Source organism: Symphalangus syndactylus, chromosome 20 (genome assembly GCF_028878055.3).
Source record: "Symphalangus syndactylus isolate Jambi chromosome 20, NHGRI_mSymSyn1-v2.1_pri, whole genome shotgun sequence".
Taxonomy (NCBI): domain Eukaryota; kingdom Metazoa; phylum Chordata; class Mammalia; order Primates; family Hylobatidae; genus Symphalangus; species Symphalangus syndactylus.
This window is the reverse complement of record NC_072442.2, coordinates 42,610,258-42,627,715: the sequence shown is the minus strand read 5'-3', so window position 1 is coordinate 42,627,715 and position 17,458 is coordinate 42,610,258. Positions and strand designations below refer to the sequence as shown.

Here is a 17,458-nt window from a genome sequence, read left to right as displayed (position 1 = left end):
CATTCCAGAAATGGTAGTTACAGTTAGGCATGAAGAGGAGGACACAGGTTGGAGAGATAATTAAAAGGTAGAATTAAGGCCGGGCGTGGTGGCTTACGCCTGTAATCCCAATGTAATCCCAGCACTTTGGGAGCCCGAGGCGGGCGGATCACAAGGTCAGGAGATTGAGACCATCCTGGCTAACACAGTGAAACCCCGTCTCTACTAAAAATACAAAAAATTGGCTGGGCACGGTGGTTCACGCCTGTAATCCCAGCACTTTGGGAGGCCGAGGCAGGCAGATCACAAGGTCAAGAGATCAAGACCATCGTGGCTAACACAGTGAAACCCCATCTCCACTAGAAATACAAAAAATTAGCCAGGCGTGGTGATGGGTGCCTGTAGTTCCAGCTACTTGGGAGGCTGAGGCAGAAGAATGGCGTGAACCCAGGAGGCGGAGCTTGCAGTGAGCCAAGATCGTGCCACTGCACTCCAGCCTGGGCCACAGAGCGAGATTCTGTCTCAAAAAAAAAAAAAAAAAGGTAGAGTTGGCAGGTTTTGGCCAATGGCTGGACATGGCTTTTCAGTCCTGAACTGCTCATCCTGGCCTCGTGCCTGGGGAGGTGGCAGAGTGAGGGAGGTAGAGGCAACCAGCTAGCTGCCTTCAGTCTGGGGCCCCAGGTCTGGGCTACCCGTCCCAGAACCACAGTACCGATGGGTATGAGTGTGAGTGTGTGTTCACCTGTGTGTGTAAGGAAGGGAGCTTTACAGAAAGCAAATCTTCCTGTGGCTTGGAAAGAATCAGCTTTCTGCTGCTGATTTTTTTTTTTTTTTTTTTTTTTGAGACAGAGTTTTGCTCTTGTTGCCCAGGCTGGAGTGCAATAGCATGATCTCGGCTCACTGCAACCTCCGCCTCCTGGGTTCAAGCGATTCTCCTGCCTCAGCCTCCCCAGTAGCTGGGATTACAGGCATGTGCCACCACGCCAGCTAATTTTGTATTTTTAGTAGAGACGGGGTTTCTCCATGTTGGTCAGGCTGGTCTTGGACTCCTGACCTCAGGTGACCTGCCTGCCTTGGCCACCCAAAGTGCTGGGATTACAGGCATGAGCCACCCGCACCCAGCCGTCTTTTTTTTTTTTTTTTTTGAGACAGGGTCTAGCTCTATTACCCAGTCTGGAGTGCAGTGGCGCCATCATGGCTCACTGCAACCTTGCCTCCCAGGCTCAAGCAATCCTGCCTCAACCTCCCCAGCAGCTGGGAGCTGGGACTATAGGCATGCGCCACCATGCCTGGCTAATTTTTTTTTTTTTTTTTTTTTTTTTTTAGAGATGGGGTTTTGCCACGTTGCCCAGGCTGGTCTTGAACTCCTGGGCTCAAGTGAGCCACCTCCCAAAGTGCTGGGATTATAGGAGTGAGTCACCATGTGGCCTGATTTCCTTCTGATGAAATAGATGACTGTGGGCTGAAGGGCACAGTCATCTTTTGGGCTAGGAGTTGAGAGTTCTGAGTTTTAGTCCTGGTTCACTATGAATTCCTCATGGGTCCTGAGAACCACTACCTGTCTCCAGACTCAGTTTCCCCCTTATAAAATGCAGTTGCCTAGGTGATGCCAGCCTTTCCAGTTCTGAGATGCTTCATCAGTCAAAGTGAATTAGTGCCTTGTCCTGGGTGGAAAGAGACCCTGGGAGGGGGCTGGGGTCCCCATACCTCCCCTGCTTTGGATAATGCTCTAGGGCCCTTTGCATGACTCCACCCACTGCCCAGAGCCCCTGCCCCATTCAGCCCCTCCATCCCTCAGCTGGGAGAACTCTGTGGGCAGCATGAAGCCTACCACTCCACTCTAAACCGCCCCTACCATGACAGACCCCTAACACCTCTCCCCGTCTCTTTCATCTCCAGTCTCCCACCGGCGGAGCAGGAATAAACTCTCCAGGCTTAGATGGATGGGCCCTGTTAGCCTGGTGGGCTGCCCCCAGCCTGCCTCCCCATCAACTCTCCTTGTCAAGGGAGGTGCCTCTGTGTGTGGGGGAGGCAGGGGGGCAAGAGCATTCAGGTGGGGGTTGGGGGTTCCTTGCTCAGAGAGCAAGAATGGTGCCCCCAGGGAAGAAACCAGCGGGAGAGGCCTCCAACTCCAACAAGAAGTGTAAGCGTTACTTCAACGAGCACTGGAAAGAGGAGTTTACCTGGCTGGACTTTGACTATGAGCGGAAGCTGATGTTCTGCCTCGAGTGCCGCCAGGCCCTGGTACGGAACAAGCATGGCAAAGCCGAAAACGCCTTCACTGTGGGCACCGACAACTTCCAGCGCCACGCCCTGCTGCGCCACGTGACCTCAGGAGCCCACCGCCAGGCTCTGGCTGTCAACCAGGGCCAGCCCCCTTTTGAGGGCCAGGCTGAAGGTGGAGGGGCCTGCCCAGGCCTGGCTACGACCCCTGCCTCCAGGGGCGTCAAGGTGGAGGTAGACCCGGCCAAAGTGGCTGTGCTGACTACTGTGTACTGCATGGCAAAGGAGGATGTGCCCGACGACCGCTGCTCTGCCCTGCTCGAGCTGCAGAGGTTCAACCTGTGCCAGGCACTGCTGGGCACACAGCATGGCGATTACTACAGTCCCAGGAGGGTGAGGGACATGCAGGTGGGTGACAGCCAGAAGTATGGGGGAAGGGCTTGGGAAGGGAGGACACTGAGCCACCTGGGAACAGCCCCAGCATGCCAGGTCCTTGGGGAGCAGCTAGGGCATTTCATTCATATCTTCACCCTTCAGAACCTTCCTTGAGAGCCTGTGTGCCTGATGCTGGGCCAGCTGCAACAGTGAAGAGGCCAGAGGCCGGGTGCAGTGGCTCACGCCTGTAATCCCAGCACTTTGGGAGGCCAAGGCGGGCGGATCTCGAGGTCAGGAGATCGAGACCATCCTGGCTAACACAGTGAAACCCCGTCTCTACTAAAAATACAAAAAATTAGCCGGGCGTGGTGGGCGCCTGTAGTCCCAGCTACTCGGGAGGCTGAGGCAGGAGAATGGCTTGAACCTGGGAGGCGGAGCTTGCAGTGAGCCGAGATTGCACCACTGCACTCCAGCCTGGGCGACAGAGCGAGACTCCGTCTCGGAAAAAAAAAAAAAAAAAAAAAGAGGCCAGACCAGGCCTCTTAGCGGGCACAGGGGCACTCTTCTCACTACCTAAATCAGACGTTGCAAACTGGTGGCCTGGAGGCTTGATTGACCCACAGATGTATTTAATTTTTTTTTTTTTTTCCCTGAGGAATCTCACTCTGTCGCCCAGGCTGGAGAGCAGTGGCACGATCTCAGCTCACTGCAACCTCTGCCTTCCTGGCTCAAGTGATTCTCCTGCCTCAGCCTCCCTATTAGCTAGGATTACAGGTGCGTGCCACCACGCTCAGCTAATTTTTGTATTTTTAGTAGAGACGGGGTATCACCGTGTTGGCCAGGCCAGTTTCGAACTGCTGACCTCAGGTGATCTGCCCACCTCGGCCTCCCAAAGTGCTGGTATTATAGGTATGAGCAACCGCACCTGGCCTCTTTTTTTTTTTTTTTTTTTTTAAGCATAGAGATGGAGTCTCATTATGTTGCCCAGGCTGGTCTTGGGCTCCTGGCCTCAAGCAATCCTCCTGTCTTGGCCCCCCAAAGTGCTGGAATGGAAATGGAAATGACTTTTGACTTAGTTTTCTTTTGGGGCTGTTTTCTGTGCTGAGCCTGTTTAATTTGGTTTTCATAGTGTTTTTGAAAAACTCGAATTTGTTTCAACTTTTAAAAAACTCAGGAGATTACATATAAAAATCTAGATTTGTGACTTGTGTTGAAAAGCAAGGTCCCCATGCTCTCAGAGCAGGATGTGCTGGAGTTGGAGAGCAGGGCGTTCCCTCTAGCTTATCCCTGGCCCTCTCCAAGCTCAATATCACTCACATGGCCCCTGGAAGCATGCAAATTGCAGCTCTGTCCTAGATACTAACTGTGTAAGTCCTATGGGCTGGGTTGGAGGTGGGGGAGTTGGATTTCATCCTACAAGGATGACAAATAGAGAAATAGCACACAGCTGGGACCCAGGGTAACTGGTTGGGAGTTGGGAGTGAGTGTGCCTATCAGTTAATCGCTGAGCTGGACAGTGGAGGGAGACCCCCAGGAATAGAGCAGACTAGGATGATGCTATAGAAAAACACAGTGAAAAAACTAGCTTTCCTAGAGCTCTTTATGATTCATAAAGTGCTTTTACCGCAACAAAAGTTGACATTTATAGTTCACAACAACACTTTGAGAAGATTTAGGGCTGGTATTAGCTGACAGCAGGTATAAGAGCTAAGAAAACTAGACCGGCTGTGGTGGGAGGCCGGGGTGGAAGGACTATTCTTAGAGAGGCCAGGAGCTGTAGAGGTGAGAAAACTGAGGCTCAGAGAGGTGAAGTGACTGGCCGAAGGTAGCACAGCCAGTAAGTGGCAAAGCCAGGATTAGTCCTTAAGTCTGTCTGACCTCAAGGCCTGGGCTCTTTCCACCACCTGCACTGCCTGCCTCCACCTCTCAGGACAAGCCTAACTCAGTCCTCCCTCCCTTTCTTTTCCTGGCTGTCCCAGGTGGCCATTGCCAGTGTCTTGCACACAGAGGCCTGCCAGCGCCTGAAGGCATCCCCATATGTGGGGCTGGTGTTGGACGAGACCAGAGACTGGCCGGAGTCACACAGCCTGGCCCTGTTTGCCACTTCGGTGTCCCCCTGTGATGGCCAGCCCGCCACCACCTTCCTGGGCAGTGTGGAGCTACAGGAGGGCGAGGCCACTGCTGGCCAGCTCTTGGACATCCTGCAGGCTTTCGGCGTATCTGCACCCAAGCTGGCCTGGCTCAGCTCAAGCCTCCCCAGTGAGCGCCTGGGGAGTGTGGGCCCACAGCTCCGGGCCACTTGCCCACTGCTGGCAGAGCTGCACTGCCTCCCTGGCCGGACAGATCCTGAGCCCCCCGCCTACTTGGGTCAATATGAGAGCATATTGGATGCCCTATTCCGCCTCCATGGTGGCCCAAGTTCCCACTTGGTCCCTGAGCTCCGGGCAGCACTGGACCTTGCAGCTATTGACTTGGCAGGGCCTCGGCCAGTGCCCTGGGCCTCCCTGCTGCCTGTCGTGGAAGCAGTGGCAGAGGCCTGGCCCGGCCTGGTGCCCACCCTGGAGGCTGCAGCCCTTGCCTCACCTGTGGCGGGGTCACTGGCCCTGGCCCTGCGCCAGTTCACCTTTGTGGCCTTCACCCACCTGCTGCTGGATGCCCTGCCCTCTGTGCAGAAGCTCTCCCTTGTCCTGCAGGCAGAAGAGCCGGACTTGGCCTTGCTGCAGCCCCTGGTGATGGCGGCTGCGGCCTCCCTCCAAGCTCAGCGCGGCTCAGGTGGGGCCCGCCTCCAGGGCTTCCTGCAGGAACTGGCATCCATGGACCCCGACACTAGCAGCGGACGCTGCACCTACCGCGGCGTGGAGCTGCTCGGTTACTCAGAGGCTGCGGTCCGGGGCTTGGAGTGGCTCCGGGGGTCCTTCCTGGACTCCATGCGGAAGGGCCTACAGGACTCCTACCCCGGGCCTTCGCTGGACGCCGTGGCCGCCTTCGCAGCGATCTTCGACCCCCGCCACTACCCGCAGGCGCCAGAGGAGCTGGGCACGCATGGCGAGGGGGCGCTGCGGGTGCTGCTGCGCGGCTTTGCGCCTGCCGTGGTGCGCCAGCGGGCGCTGGGCGACTTCGCGCTGTTTAAGCGCGTGGTATTCAGCCTTGGGCGGCTCGGTCCGCGGGCCCTGTGCACCCAGCTGGCGTGCGCGCACTCGGAGCTGCACGAGCTCTTCCCCGACTTCGCCGCCCTAGCTGCCTTGGCTTTGGCGCTGCCCGCGGGCGCTGGCCTGCTGGACAAGGTCGGCCGCAGCCGGGAGCTGCGGTGGTGGGGGCAGAGCGGGGCCGGGGAAGGCCGGGGGGGCCACATGGTGAAGATCGCAGTGGATGGGCCCCCGCTGCACCAGTTTGACTTCGGGTTGGCTGTGGAGTTCTTAGAGAGTGGGTGGGGAGAGGGCTTCCTGGGGTCGCAGCTCACCTGAGGGTGGCCTCCTTCCCTCGGCCCATCCAGCCTGGGACCCTGGGCACTCTAAGGGCCAACCTAGACTTGACCATGCTGCACCCAAGATGATCTGCTGACTGTAGCCTCCCAGGGGCCTGAGGCCACCCACCCACCCTTCTGGAGCTTCCCACCAACCCCCACCCTGTGGGCTGTGGAGGAAGGGACTGGCTCAAGAGGGGCCTGGGCGGGTAGGCAGAGATGCTAGGATCTGGGTTACCCTAAATCATTCCTGGCCTTTACACAGTTAGATGAGGAGTAGCTCACCCTTTTCCCTTCTGGACTCGGCGCAAATTTGGGCCCCCCTAAAGATGGGAGTTTTTGGCTTGGGGAAGGAAGACTAGGTCTTGGAAATTGAGTGGCTGAGGGAACGGACACTGGTCCTTGGTCCTTGGTCCTTGGCTGCTTCTTTCTTTTTCTTTTCTTTTCTTTTTTTTTTGAGATGGAGTCTTGCTCTGTCGCCCAGGCTGGAGTGCAGTGGTATGATCTTGGCTCACTGCAACCTCTGCCCCCTGGGTTCAAGCAATTCTCCTGCCTCAGCCTCCTGAGTAGCTGGGATTACAGGCGCCTGCCACCACGCCTGGCTAACTTACGTATTTTTAGTAGAGACGGGGTTTCACCATGTTGGCCAGGCTGGTCTCGAACTCCTGACCTCAAGTGATCCACCTGCCTTAGCCTCCCAAAATGCTGGGATTACAGGCATGAGCCACTGCGTCCGGTCCTTGGCTGTTTCTTAGCCCCACTCCTGGCAGTGTCTCTTCTCTTCAGCTATGACTGGGGAGTAGATGACCGTGCTTGTTTCTGACACACAGCACAGTGTCCTCTCTGTACACAAGCTGGTGGTTCAAGGGCCAATGGTTCCAGGGAGATAGTGGTTCCCTTCCTTCCCTCCTCACCAATAGGCGGCCTCAGGCCTTTTCTGTGTATAACTGTGAATATAGACATAAAACCTACAAATGTGAAATAAATCTATGCTATCTTTCATAGTGTTACCACACAAACATCTAAAAGGACTACTTTTGGTTTTGCAATGACAGGGTCGAAAAAAGCCCCAGATGGGTTGGATTTTTTTTTTCTTTTCTAATATTTTCTGCCTCAAAGTCCAGCTGCTCTCCAAGTTCCTACCCCTCCCCTGCCTTTGCCTCAGATCTTTAAGACCTAAGACTGCAGAACCACAGTGCTGTACCTGCTGCCTCCAACGACTGGCCTCGAGGCCCAACCCAGGGACGTTGGCTTATTTGCCTCCTGGGGGAAGCAGTTTAGGGCTCATCAGAGCTGGGGAGCACATCCCTTCAGAGCCCATGGGGTTCCCATTCCCTCCTGTCAGCCCTGGCTGTGAAAGCCTGGGGATCTGGAGGGAGGGAGGATAGTTAGAGAGTGAGAGGGGCGAGGGCTGGCCTTTTCCTAATACCCCTGGGTTTGAGTTTAATTTGCAATAAAATGGAATCCCAGCATATCATGCAGTCTCCATGGTGGTGTGTGTGTCAGGGGCCTGCCCAGACCCCTCTGTCCCTCTCTTGGCTGGACTGCCCTGGGGTTCAGTATGCCTCCTCAGTAGGGGCAGGAGGGTCATCCCTCTGGGCTGGGAGCCTCCGGCTGTGGACTCCCTGCCTCTGCTTCCCCAGCTGTGGGGAGGAAGGCACAGAGAAGGGGGCTATAATCACCCTGGGTCTGGCTGGTGCCACTCTGTGAAGAGAGAGACAGGTTTCTGCCCAGCTCCACACCCAAGAAGCCCACCCGCCTCTTGTTCTGGCCACGGGGGTAGGACAGAGCCCATTTCAGACCCTGCCCTTCTTCCTCCTGCAGCAGGCCCGGCCTCCGGCGCCCCCAGCCCCCTGCTGGCCTCCCTGCCCCTGCCCACCCGGCCTCTGCAGCCCCCGCTGGACTTCAAGCACTTGCTCGCCTTCCACTTCAATGGCGCCGCCCCGCTCAGTCTCTTCCCCAACTTCAGCACGGTATGGGCTGGGCTGGCGGGTGGGGGCATGCACACAAGCTTGTGGGTGGGCACAGAAGGTGGGTTCAGAGGGGCCAGCTCTCAGCAGCTGGGTCTAACCAGGAGCTTTTTCTCCAACATCCCCCAGAGGGGATAGGTGCTCCCCAAATAGGGACCCCTATTTGGGATCCTAAGAGAGGGCCTCGCTCTCTCTTAGGCTGGGGAACAAGATGGTGTCAGCCCTCTCCCCACCCCCACCATCACAGCTGCTGGGCCTGCAAGGGCCTGTAGTCTGTGCATTCCACTTAAGCTTCTGTGTAGGCGCTCCTGTGGATGACGTGTGTGTGTGTGTGTGTGTGTAACCTTTGCCTTTTTGTTGTAGTTTCTATAGGCTTTGTATGTTATATGTGGATGTGAGTTTGTGTTTTGGTGTCCAGCGTGTTTGTAAACAACTCTTTGTGCGTGGGTAATTTTATGTAATTAAGGTATGTGCCTGTGCAATCTGAGGGTTTATTGTGTCCTTGTGTCTTTTAAGTGTGCGTTTGGCGTGTATCTGCCCTCTGAGCATGTATGTTTTTGTGTGGTTTGGGTGATTGTGAGTTTACCTGTGGTCATGTGCCCTTTGTGTGCATGAGTGTGAATTGTTCTGCTTGTCTGAGCATTTGTAACTGCCTGAAGCTTCTGTGCTGTGTGTGTGTCCTAGTCTGTACATTTCCTTGTACATGTGTGTGCATAACAACTGTATGAATTTTAATTCACTATATGAGGGATCAGCAACCATCTCCGTTTTTTTAAATTTTGAAAACTCAAATGAAATCATGGGTGTGGCGTGCCCCATCCTGAGCAGATGGTGGCAAACTCCACCTCCGTCACACTTAGGAATCCCTTCCCTCCCACCCTCCAGAGTTAGACAGAGGTCCTGAGGAGTCTGAGGCATTTCGGGGGTGGTCCTCTGGTCTTGAGTCCTCGCTGTCGCTTGCTGACAGGCTCACTGTTGAAAGGCGTGGTTCCAATTGCAGGGGGCCCATGCAGGCCATTCTCTTCTGAGGTCCTGTCCCCTGAGCCCCTTGCTGGCCCTGGGTGCTGTGAAAATTTGAACCTCTTTCTGTTCTCAAGGAAGTTTCTACACCCATGTGCTTCTCTCTAAGCTCTGTTTTCTTGGGAAGGTTTGGAAAGTTCCTTTTTTATTTTATTTTATTTTTATATAAGCAGAGATGAGGTCTCACTATATTACCCACGCTAGTCTCAAACTTTTGAGCTCAAGGGATCCTCCCACCTCGGCTTCCCAAAGTGCTGGGACTACAGGTGTGAGCCACCACGCCTGGCCTGGAAAGTTCTTGACAACTTCAGACAACTGCATTTGGCCCAACTTCCTGAGAAACGGGAACATAAAGCCTTAATTTTCTAGAAGAAAAAAATGATTTAAAATAAGGAAAAGAAGCTAGGTGCGGTGGCTCACGCCTGTCATCCCAGCACTTTGGGAGGCTGAGGTGGGCTGATCACCTGAGGTCAGGAGTTTGAGACTAGCCTGGCCAACAGAGATGGTGAAACCCCATCTCTTCTAAAAATACAAAAATTAGCCGAGCATGGTGGCGGGCACCTGTAATCCCAGCTACTCGGGAGGCTGAGGCAGGAGGATCGCTTGAGCCCAGGAGGCGGAGGTTGCAAGATTTTGGCTCCGCCATTGCACTCCAGCCTGGGCAACAAGAGGGAGACTCCATCTCAAAAAAATAATAAAGAAAAGAAAAAAAATCCAAATTAATATTCCAAAGAAACGATCCTACTCCTTAGGGAACCTTAGGCCTCCACTTGCTGCTCCCTACCCCCCACTGGCCCCCCACCTCCCCTGGCTGTGGCTCTCACTCTCTCAAGAGAGGTCGTCATGGCTGGGCATGGTGGCTCACACCTGTAATTCCAGCACATTGGGAGGCCAAGACAGGCGGGTCATTTTGAGGGCAGGAGTTCAAGACCAGCCCGGCCAACATGGTGAAACCCTGTCTCTACTAAAAATACAAAAATTAGCCAGACATAGTGGTGGGTGCCTGTAATCCCAGCTACTCAGGAGGCTGAGGCAGGAGAATCACTTGAACCTGAGAGGTAGAAGTTGCAGTGAGCTGAGATCATGCCACTGCACGCCAGCCTGGGCGACAGAGCAGTACTCCATCTTAGGAAAAAAAAAAAAAAGGTCATCAGCAGCCTCAGGCCCTGTGACAGTGGCACAGCTGATGAGATAGGACTTATCTTCCCCCAGCCCACAGGGCCATGCATGAAGCCTGGGTGATGGGAGAGGAAATTCCAACAGAAGGATTCTTTGTCTCTTCCCTGCCTCTCCTTGTTTCCAACTCTTTGTCCCAATAGTTGTAATTATTGCAAAGGAGAAAAAAAAAACAAAAATAATGACCTAAGGGGCACCAAGAGATGCCAAGGTGATCACCAGGACATAGTTCTATGTCCCAGAATCATGCAGGGCACTCTGGCCATTACCCTGCTTCCAAGCAGAAGCCCAGGCTGACAAATAAAGACAGCCAGGGGAGAGGCTTGTGTATTTTTCTTTTCCTTTCTTTTATTTTCTCTTCTCTCTCTTTTTTTTTTTTTTTTTTTTTTTTTTTTGAGATGGAGTCACACTTTGTTGCCCAGGCTGGAGTGCAGTGGCGCAATCTCAGCTCACTGCAACCTCTGCCTCTCAGGTTCAGGCCTCCTGCCTCGGCCTCCTGAGTAGCTGAGACTACAGGCACGTGCCACCACGCCTGGCTAATTTTCGTATTTTTAGTAGAGAAGGAGTTTCGCTTGGCCAGGCTGGTCTCGAACTCCTGACCTCAGGTGATTCACCCATCTTGGCCTCCCAAAGTGCTGGGATTACAGGCGTGAGCCACTGCACCCAGGCAGCTGTTTCTTCTTTCTTTCCTTTTCTTTTTCTTTTTTTTTTGAGATGAAGTTTTGCTCTTGTTGCCCAGGCTGGAGTGTAATGGTGTGCTTTCGGTTCACCGCAACCTCTGTCTCCCCGGTTCAAGCAATTCTCCTGCCTCAGCCTCCCGAGTAGCTGAGGTTACAGGCATGTGCCATCACACCTGGCTAATTTTGTATTTTTTTTTAGTAGAGACGGGGTTTCTCCATGTTGGTCAGGCTGGTCTCGAACTCCCAACCTGAGGTAATATGCCTGCCTCGGGCTCCCAAAGTGCTGGGATTACAGGTGTGAGCCACCACGCCTGGCCTAGCTGTTTCTCTTTCCAACATCCACAGGATGGGAAAGTTCTTCCTAGAAGCTGACCAAGGCCCTCTTCAGTCATCTTTAGTTCTGGGCATTTTGTGCTGCCCCCGACCCCTGCTTCCCAAGCCAACCCCAGAGTTATTATGCCCTCCCACTCCCTTCACAGATGGACCCGGTCCAGAAAGCTGTCATCAGCCACACGTTTGGGGTCCCCTCCCCTCTGAAGAAGAAGCTGTTCATTTCCTGTAACATCTGCCACCTGAGGTTCAACTCAGCGGTGAGACAAAGTAGTGAAAGCAGGTCTGGGGAGGGGGCTGGGCAGGGAGAGGGCTGGAGGCTGGGCTTTCAGAGTCCTTCTGGGAGGAATACCAGTGGCAAAGGGGCTGTGGTCTGTATTTTCCACCCCTGGCTGCAGAAGAGGCACTCTTGGTCCTTTAACCATCGCATCCTCTCCTCTCTCTAGATTCTTCTGCCCCTTCCCCTTCTGCCCAGCTGTAGCCCAGTGGGATGCCATTTCCTTCCCCCCAGGCCTCTCTCCTGTGTTCTGGATCCTTCTGCAAGAGAGAAGACTGCCCTTCCTCCACTCTGGGTCCCCGGGGCCCATCTCATCAGCCCCTAGTCTGGAGCTGAGCTCTTAAGGCACCTGAGAGTTTACAGAATGTGATCATGCCCATCCCCTTAAATAATAGTTTTCATGATACATCTGTGAGACGGGTAGAGGCGGGATTTTTTTGTTTTGTTTTGTTTTTTAGACAAGGTCTCACTCTGTCACCCAGGCGGGAGTGCAGTGGCGCAATCTTGGCTCACTGCAGCCTGGATCCACCTCTAGGGTTCAAGTGATTCTTGTGCCTCAGCTTCCCTAGTAGCTGGGATTACAGGCATGTGCTACCACGCCTGGCTAATTTTTTTGTATTTTTGGCAGATACAGGGTTTCACCATGTTGCCCAGGCTGGTCTCAAACTCCTGGGCTCAAGTGATCCACCCACCTCCACCTCTCAACATGCTGGGATTACAGGTGTGAGCCACCGCGCCTGGCCTAGAGGCGCTATTATAATCCCCGATTTTCAGATGAGGAAAGTGAGCCTTAGAGAGGTTAAGTGACTTGCCTAAGACCACACAGCTGGTAAGTAGCAAAGCTGGGATATGAATCCAGGCCTGGATGACCCCAAGGTCTGTGACTTTCTACTACAGCCTACCCCTTTCTACTACATCTTACCACTAGGTAGAGGAGGAACCTCATTCTGGCCTCCCAGTAAAGGTCTACCTCCTGTTAGGCAATCTGGGGTTTTGGCTGGATATCAGCAGAACTGCTGTGGTGTAGCATCCAGGGAGGGGCCGTGGGGGCCTGTCTTTCCCACGTTTCAAGGAGGTGGGCTGGAGAGCAGCAAGTGAGGACCCTTGGAGGGAGGACATTGACAGATCAGACTTGAGGATTCCCTTCAGGCCTTCTGGTTCCATGAGTCCTGCAAGAGATGGAGGAGAGGCTGGGCGTGGTAGCTCACGCCTGTAATCCCAGCACTTTGGGAGGCCAAGGTGGGTGGATCACTTGAGGTCAGGAGTTAAGAGACCAGTCTGGCCAACATGGTGAAACTCCATCTCTACTAAAATACAGAAGAAAAAAGAAAAAAAACAGCCAGTTGTGGTGGCAGGCGCCTGTAATCCCAGCTACTCGGGAGGCTGAGGCAGGAGAATCGCTTGACCCCAGGAGGCGGAGGTTGCAGTGAGCTGAGATTGCTCCCATTGCACTCCAGCCTGGGGCCTGGGTGACAAAGCGAGATTCCGTCTCAAAAAAAAAAAAGATGGAGGAGAGAATTCGTTCTGAGGGAGTGAGGGAGGAACCATGGCTTCTTCCTGCCGGACCCCGGGCACAGTGCTTGGCAAATAGCAAATGCTCAGTAATGACTTGTTGAACAAATGAACAAAGGGATGAATGTTCTGGGGTACATATGCCCCAAAGTATGGGGATTGCTCTGCTTTCTGCATTTATGCATTGATACACTTGATAACTAACATTCATTGAGCACCTACTCTATGTACTCAGCCCTTGTAATTCATGTTCCCATGTAATACTGACAACCCCATGAGGTCAGTATTATCATCACAGAGTTTATGGGTGAGGAGACTCAGGCTCAGAGAGATGATGTTACTTGCCTAAAGATGTAGTTAGTGGCCAGGCGTGGTGGCTCACGCCTGTAATCCCAGCACTGTGGGAGGCTGAGGCAGGTGGATCACGAGGTCAGGAGATTGAGACCATCCTGGCTAATACGGTGAAACCCCGTCTCTACTAAAAATACAAAAAATTAGCTGAGCGCGGTGACATGCACCTGTAGTCCCAGCTACCCTGGCGGCTGAGGCAGGAGAATCCCTTGAACCCGGGAGGCGGAGGTTGCAGTGAGCCGAGATGGCGCCACTGTACTCCAGCCTGGGCGACAGAGCAAGACTCCATCTCAAAAAACAAAAAACAACAACAACAACAACAACAACAAAAAGATGTAGTTAGTAAGTGGCTGAGTCAGATCTGAAGCCAGAGGCTGCCTGCCTTGGAGTTCATGTGCGAGAACACATTCTGTAAACCTCAGAGCCACATGTGCTATGGTGATGATGACGACAAGGACAAGGACTTGCCCTTTGTGTGGCCCGAGCCCTGCCTCCCTTTGACCTGTCCCCCTGCTGGGCTCCAGTTCACGGATGGGGCATGTGGACTCAGCCAGTGAATGGTGACCTCTTGCCCTCCCCTCCCCAGAACCAGGCCGAGGCACATTATAAAGGCCACAAACACGCCAGAAAACTCAAGGCTGTCGAGGCTGCCAAGAGCAAGCAGAGGCCACACACCCAGGCTCAGGATGGGGCTGTAGTGTCCCCAATCCCAACGCTGGCCAGTGGAGCCCCTGGAGAGCCACAGAGTAAAGGTCAGTCCTGAGCTCTTCTCTTTCCCACGTCTCCACTCCAAATCTGGTTTCCGACAAGGGGTTGAGAGATTTCTGTTTATTCTTTTTGCTTGTGTTGGAGTATTCCATACAGACAGGCAAAGGCACACGAGTGTACCACTCCATGAATTTTCCTAAGCTGAACACACCCAGATCAGGAAACACGTTACCAACACCTCAGAAGCTTGTCTTGCGCCTCCTCCTGGTCATTACCTTGAAGTATTCATTTCCAAGGGCTGCCTTCACAAATGACTTCATTTGTGAAGCTAGGAATGGTGGCTCACACCTTGTGATGGTTAATACTTTGGGAGGCTGAGGCGGGAGGATTGCTTTAAGCCTGGAGTTTGAGACCAGTCTGGACAACACGGTGTGACCCTGTCTCTACAAAAAATTTATTTGCCAGGCATGATGATGCACACCTGTAGTCCCAGCTACTCAGGAGGCGGAAGCAGGAGGATCTGCTTAAGCCCAGGAGGTCGAGGCTGCAGTGAGCTATGGTCGTGCCACTGCACTCTAGCCTGGGTGACAGAGCAAAACCTTGTCTCTAACCTCTCCCGCCCACCCCCCCCCCCCAAAAAAAGAGACTACAACCTGGGTGGCTGAAAACAACAAAAATTTATTTTCACACAGCTCTAGAGGCCAGAAGTCTGAAATCAAGGCGCTGACAGCGTTGGTTCCCTCTTGGGGGCTTAGAGAAAGGGTCCTGTGCTTCTCTTCTGGCCTTTGGTGGTTGCCGGTATTCCTTGGCACTCCTTGGCTTATAGACGCATCACTCCAATCTCCACCTCCATCTCCACATTCTCCCTTGTGTGTCCCTGTGTTTCCACAAGCTCTTTTAATAAGGGTACCAGTCACTAGATTAATCCCACCCGAACCCAGCATGACTTCATCTTAACTAATTTTATCTGCGAAGACTCTGTTTCCAATTAAGGTCACATTCTGAGGTCCCAGATAGACATGAATTTTGGGGGAGACACTATTCAACCAACTACAACCCCTCTGATGGTAAATACGATCCTGACTTTTCTCAGCATAGATCAGTTTTACCTATTTTTGGTGAAACATAGAGTGTGTAGGGGTTTTTTTTGTATCTGTTTTCTTTTGTGTTTTTGTTGTTGTTTTGTTTTTTGAGACAGAGTCTCACTCTGTCTTCCCAGGCTGGAGCACAGCGGTGCAATCTTGGCTCACTGTAACCTCTGCTTCCTGGGTTCAAGCCATTCTCCTGTCTCAGCCTTCCAAGTAGCTGGGACTACAGGCACCTGCCACCACGTCCAGCTAATTTTTGTATTTTTAGTAGAGACGGGGTTTCGCCATATTGGCCAGGCTGGTCTCGAACTCCTGACCTTGTGATCCACCCACCTCGGCCTCCCAAAGTGCTGGGATTACAGGCGTGAGCCACCCCACCTGGCCTGTATCTAGTTTTTATTCATCTCTCACAAACATTCATCAACATTCATTATATCTGTAAGATTCATCCATGTTTTTGCGTGTAGCTGTAGTTTGTTCTTTTTCATTGCTGTGTAGTACTCCATTGCGGATCATACCACTATTTTTTTTTTAATTTAAATTTTTAAAAACTTTTTTTTTAGACAGGGTCTGGCTCTGTCACCCAGGCTGGAGTGCAGTGGTGTGACCTAGGCTCATCCACCTCCCTGGCTCTCAAGTGATCCTCCCGCCTCAGCCTCCCAAGTAGTTGGAACTATAGGCATGTGCCACCATGCCTGGCTAATTTTTGTATTTTTAGTACAGATGGTGTTTCACTGTGTCACCCAGGCTGGTCTTGAACTCCTGGACTCAAGCGATCTGCTAACCTTGGCCTCCCAAAATGTTGGGATCACAGGCGTGAGTCACTGCATCTGGCCCATACCACTGTTTTTTTGTTTGTTTGTTTTGTTTTGTTTTGTTTTGTTTTTTGTTTTTTTGAGATGGAGTTTCACTCTGTTGCCCAGGCTGGAGTGCAGTGGCGTGATCTCGGCTCACCGTAACCTCCGCCTTCCAGGTTCAAGCAATTCTCCTGCCTCAGCCTCCTGAGTAACTGGGATTATATAGGCATGTGCCACCATGCCTAATTCTGTATTTTTAGTAGAGATAGGGTTTCACCATGTTGGCCAGGCCAGTCTCGAACTCCTGACCTTAGGTGATCCACCTGCCTCAGCCTCCCATACAGACATGAGCCACCGTATTCAGCCTGTACCACTATTTTTTAAAAATCTGCTCTCCTGTTGGTGGACACGTGGGTAGTTTCAGTTTTATGGTATTACGAAGTGTTCTCTGAACATTCTAGTACATCTTTTTTGGTGATCTCTGTTTATTTAAGTTAGCAAATAACAATACGAGGGCTGTGAGGGCTTTCTGAGACCACTGTGTCCAACTTAATGATTTCAGATGGGGAAACTGAGGCCCAAGTCTGCCCAGTGAGTTGGTAGAAAAGTGAGGCCTGGAATTCAGTGCTGGTCATCCACCAGAGGCCCTCCAGGCCACCTCCATGGTCAGAGCTGAAGATCGTGATCTCCAGCATCATCTTGGGTCTCACACTCTGCCCCCATGCCTTCCATCTCTGCAGCAGTTCCTGCAGTCCCTCCTCTTGGGCCTCCACTCCAGCCACCACCAACTCCGGACCCTACATCCAGGGAGCCAGCCCACTCAGAGCTCTTGGATGCTGCCTCCTCATCCTCTTCTTCCTCCTGCCCACCTTGCTCCCCAGAGCCTGGGAGAGAGGCACCGGGGCCTGAGCCGGTGGCAGCTGCCATGGGAAGCAGTGTGAGTGGGGAAGGCAGGAGCGAGAAGGGGCACCTCTACTGCCCCACGTGTAAGGTGACAGTGAACTCGGCTTCCCAGCTTCAGGCTCACAACACAGGTCAGTAATCCCCAGGAGCTGGAGTCCGGGGAAAGGGTGGGGCAGAAGCTAAGCCTCACCAGATGAGGGCAGGCTTGAGTTCCTGGGTGCTTCACTCAACGGTTGGGTGGCGGAGGCTTTGTGCTTGTGTGTTACTGAGCGGACGTTTCTGGGTCCTCCCATTACTCCTTGGAGAAGGAGAATTGGGAAGAGAAGTCTGAGGCAGCAAGAACTGAAGGTCGCTAAATCTCTGAAGGGTCACTCCACAGGAGACAGGAGACATCTGCCTCTCTCCTTAGATTACACCCAGAAGGAAGGGACTGAGATCAAAGCAAAGGGGAAGCCAGCTATTTGTAGTGCAGGAAGGCCTTCCATGGGAGGGGCTGGCATGAAAGGACAGAAGCTGGGAGGGGAAACCATGTGTGGCTGGAGGGCGATGTGTGCACAGAGCAGCCGTGAGGCTTACGGGGGGAGCCAAATTGCGTTGAGTGTGGAG

The 17,458-nt window shown here is 53.2% G+C and overlaps 1 protein-coding gene across 14 annotated transcripts in view; it reads left to right on the top strand.

Moving 5' to 3' along the window:
• LOC129469976 (uncharacterized protein C17orf113) overlaps window positions 1-17,458 on the top strand; it is a 73,229-nt gene that overhangs the window by 53,043 nt on the left and 2,728 nt on the right. For 5 of the 14 annotated variants that reach the window (XM_055257240.2, XM_055257235.2, XM_055257233.2 and 2 more), the window contains exons 3-6: window positions 7,865-8,013; window positions 11,366-11,476; window positions 13,943-14,108; window positions 16,690-16,983. In XM_055257240.2, the coding sequence (XP_055113215.1) occupies window positions 7,865-8,013; window positions 11,366-11,476; window positions 13,943-14,108; window positions 16,690-16,983 (720 nt within the window). Of the gene's footprint in view, window positions 1-1,878; window positions 2,611-4,556; window positions 7,069-7,864; window positions 8,014-11,365; window positions 11,477-13,942; window positions 14,109-16,689; window positions 16,984-17,458 lie in introns of those variants that run through there. The other 9 variants (XM_055257237.2, XM_055257241.2, XM_063629024.1 and 6 more) reach the window with 6 other exon arrangements.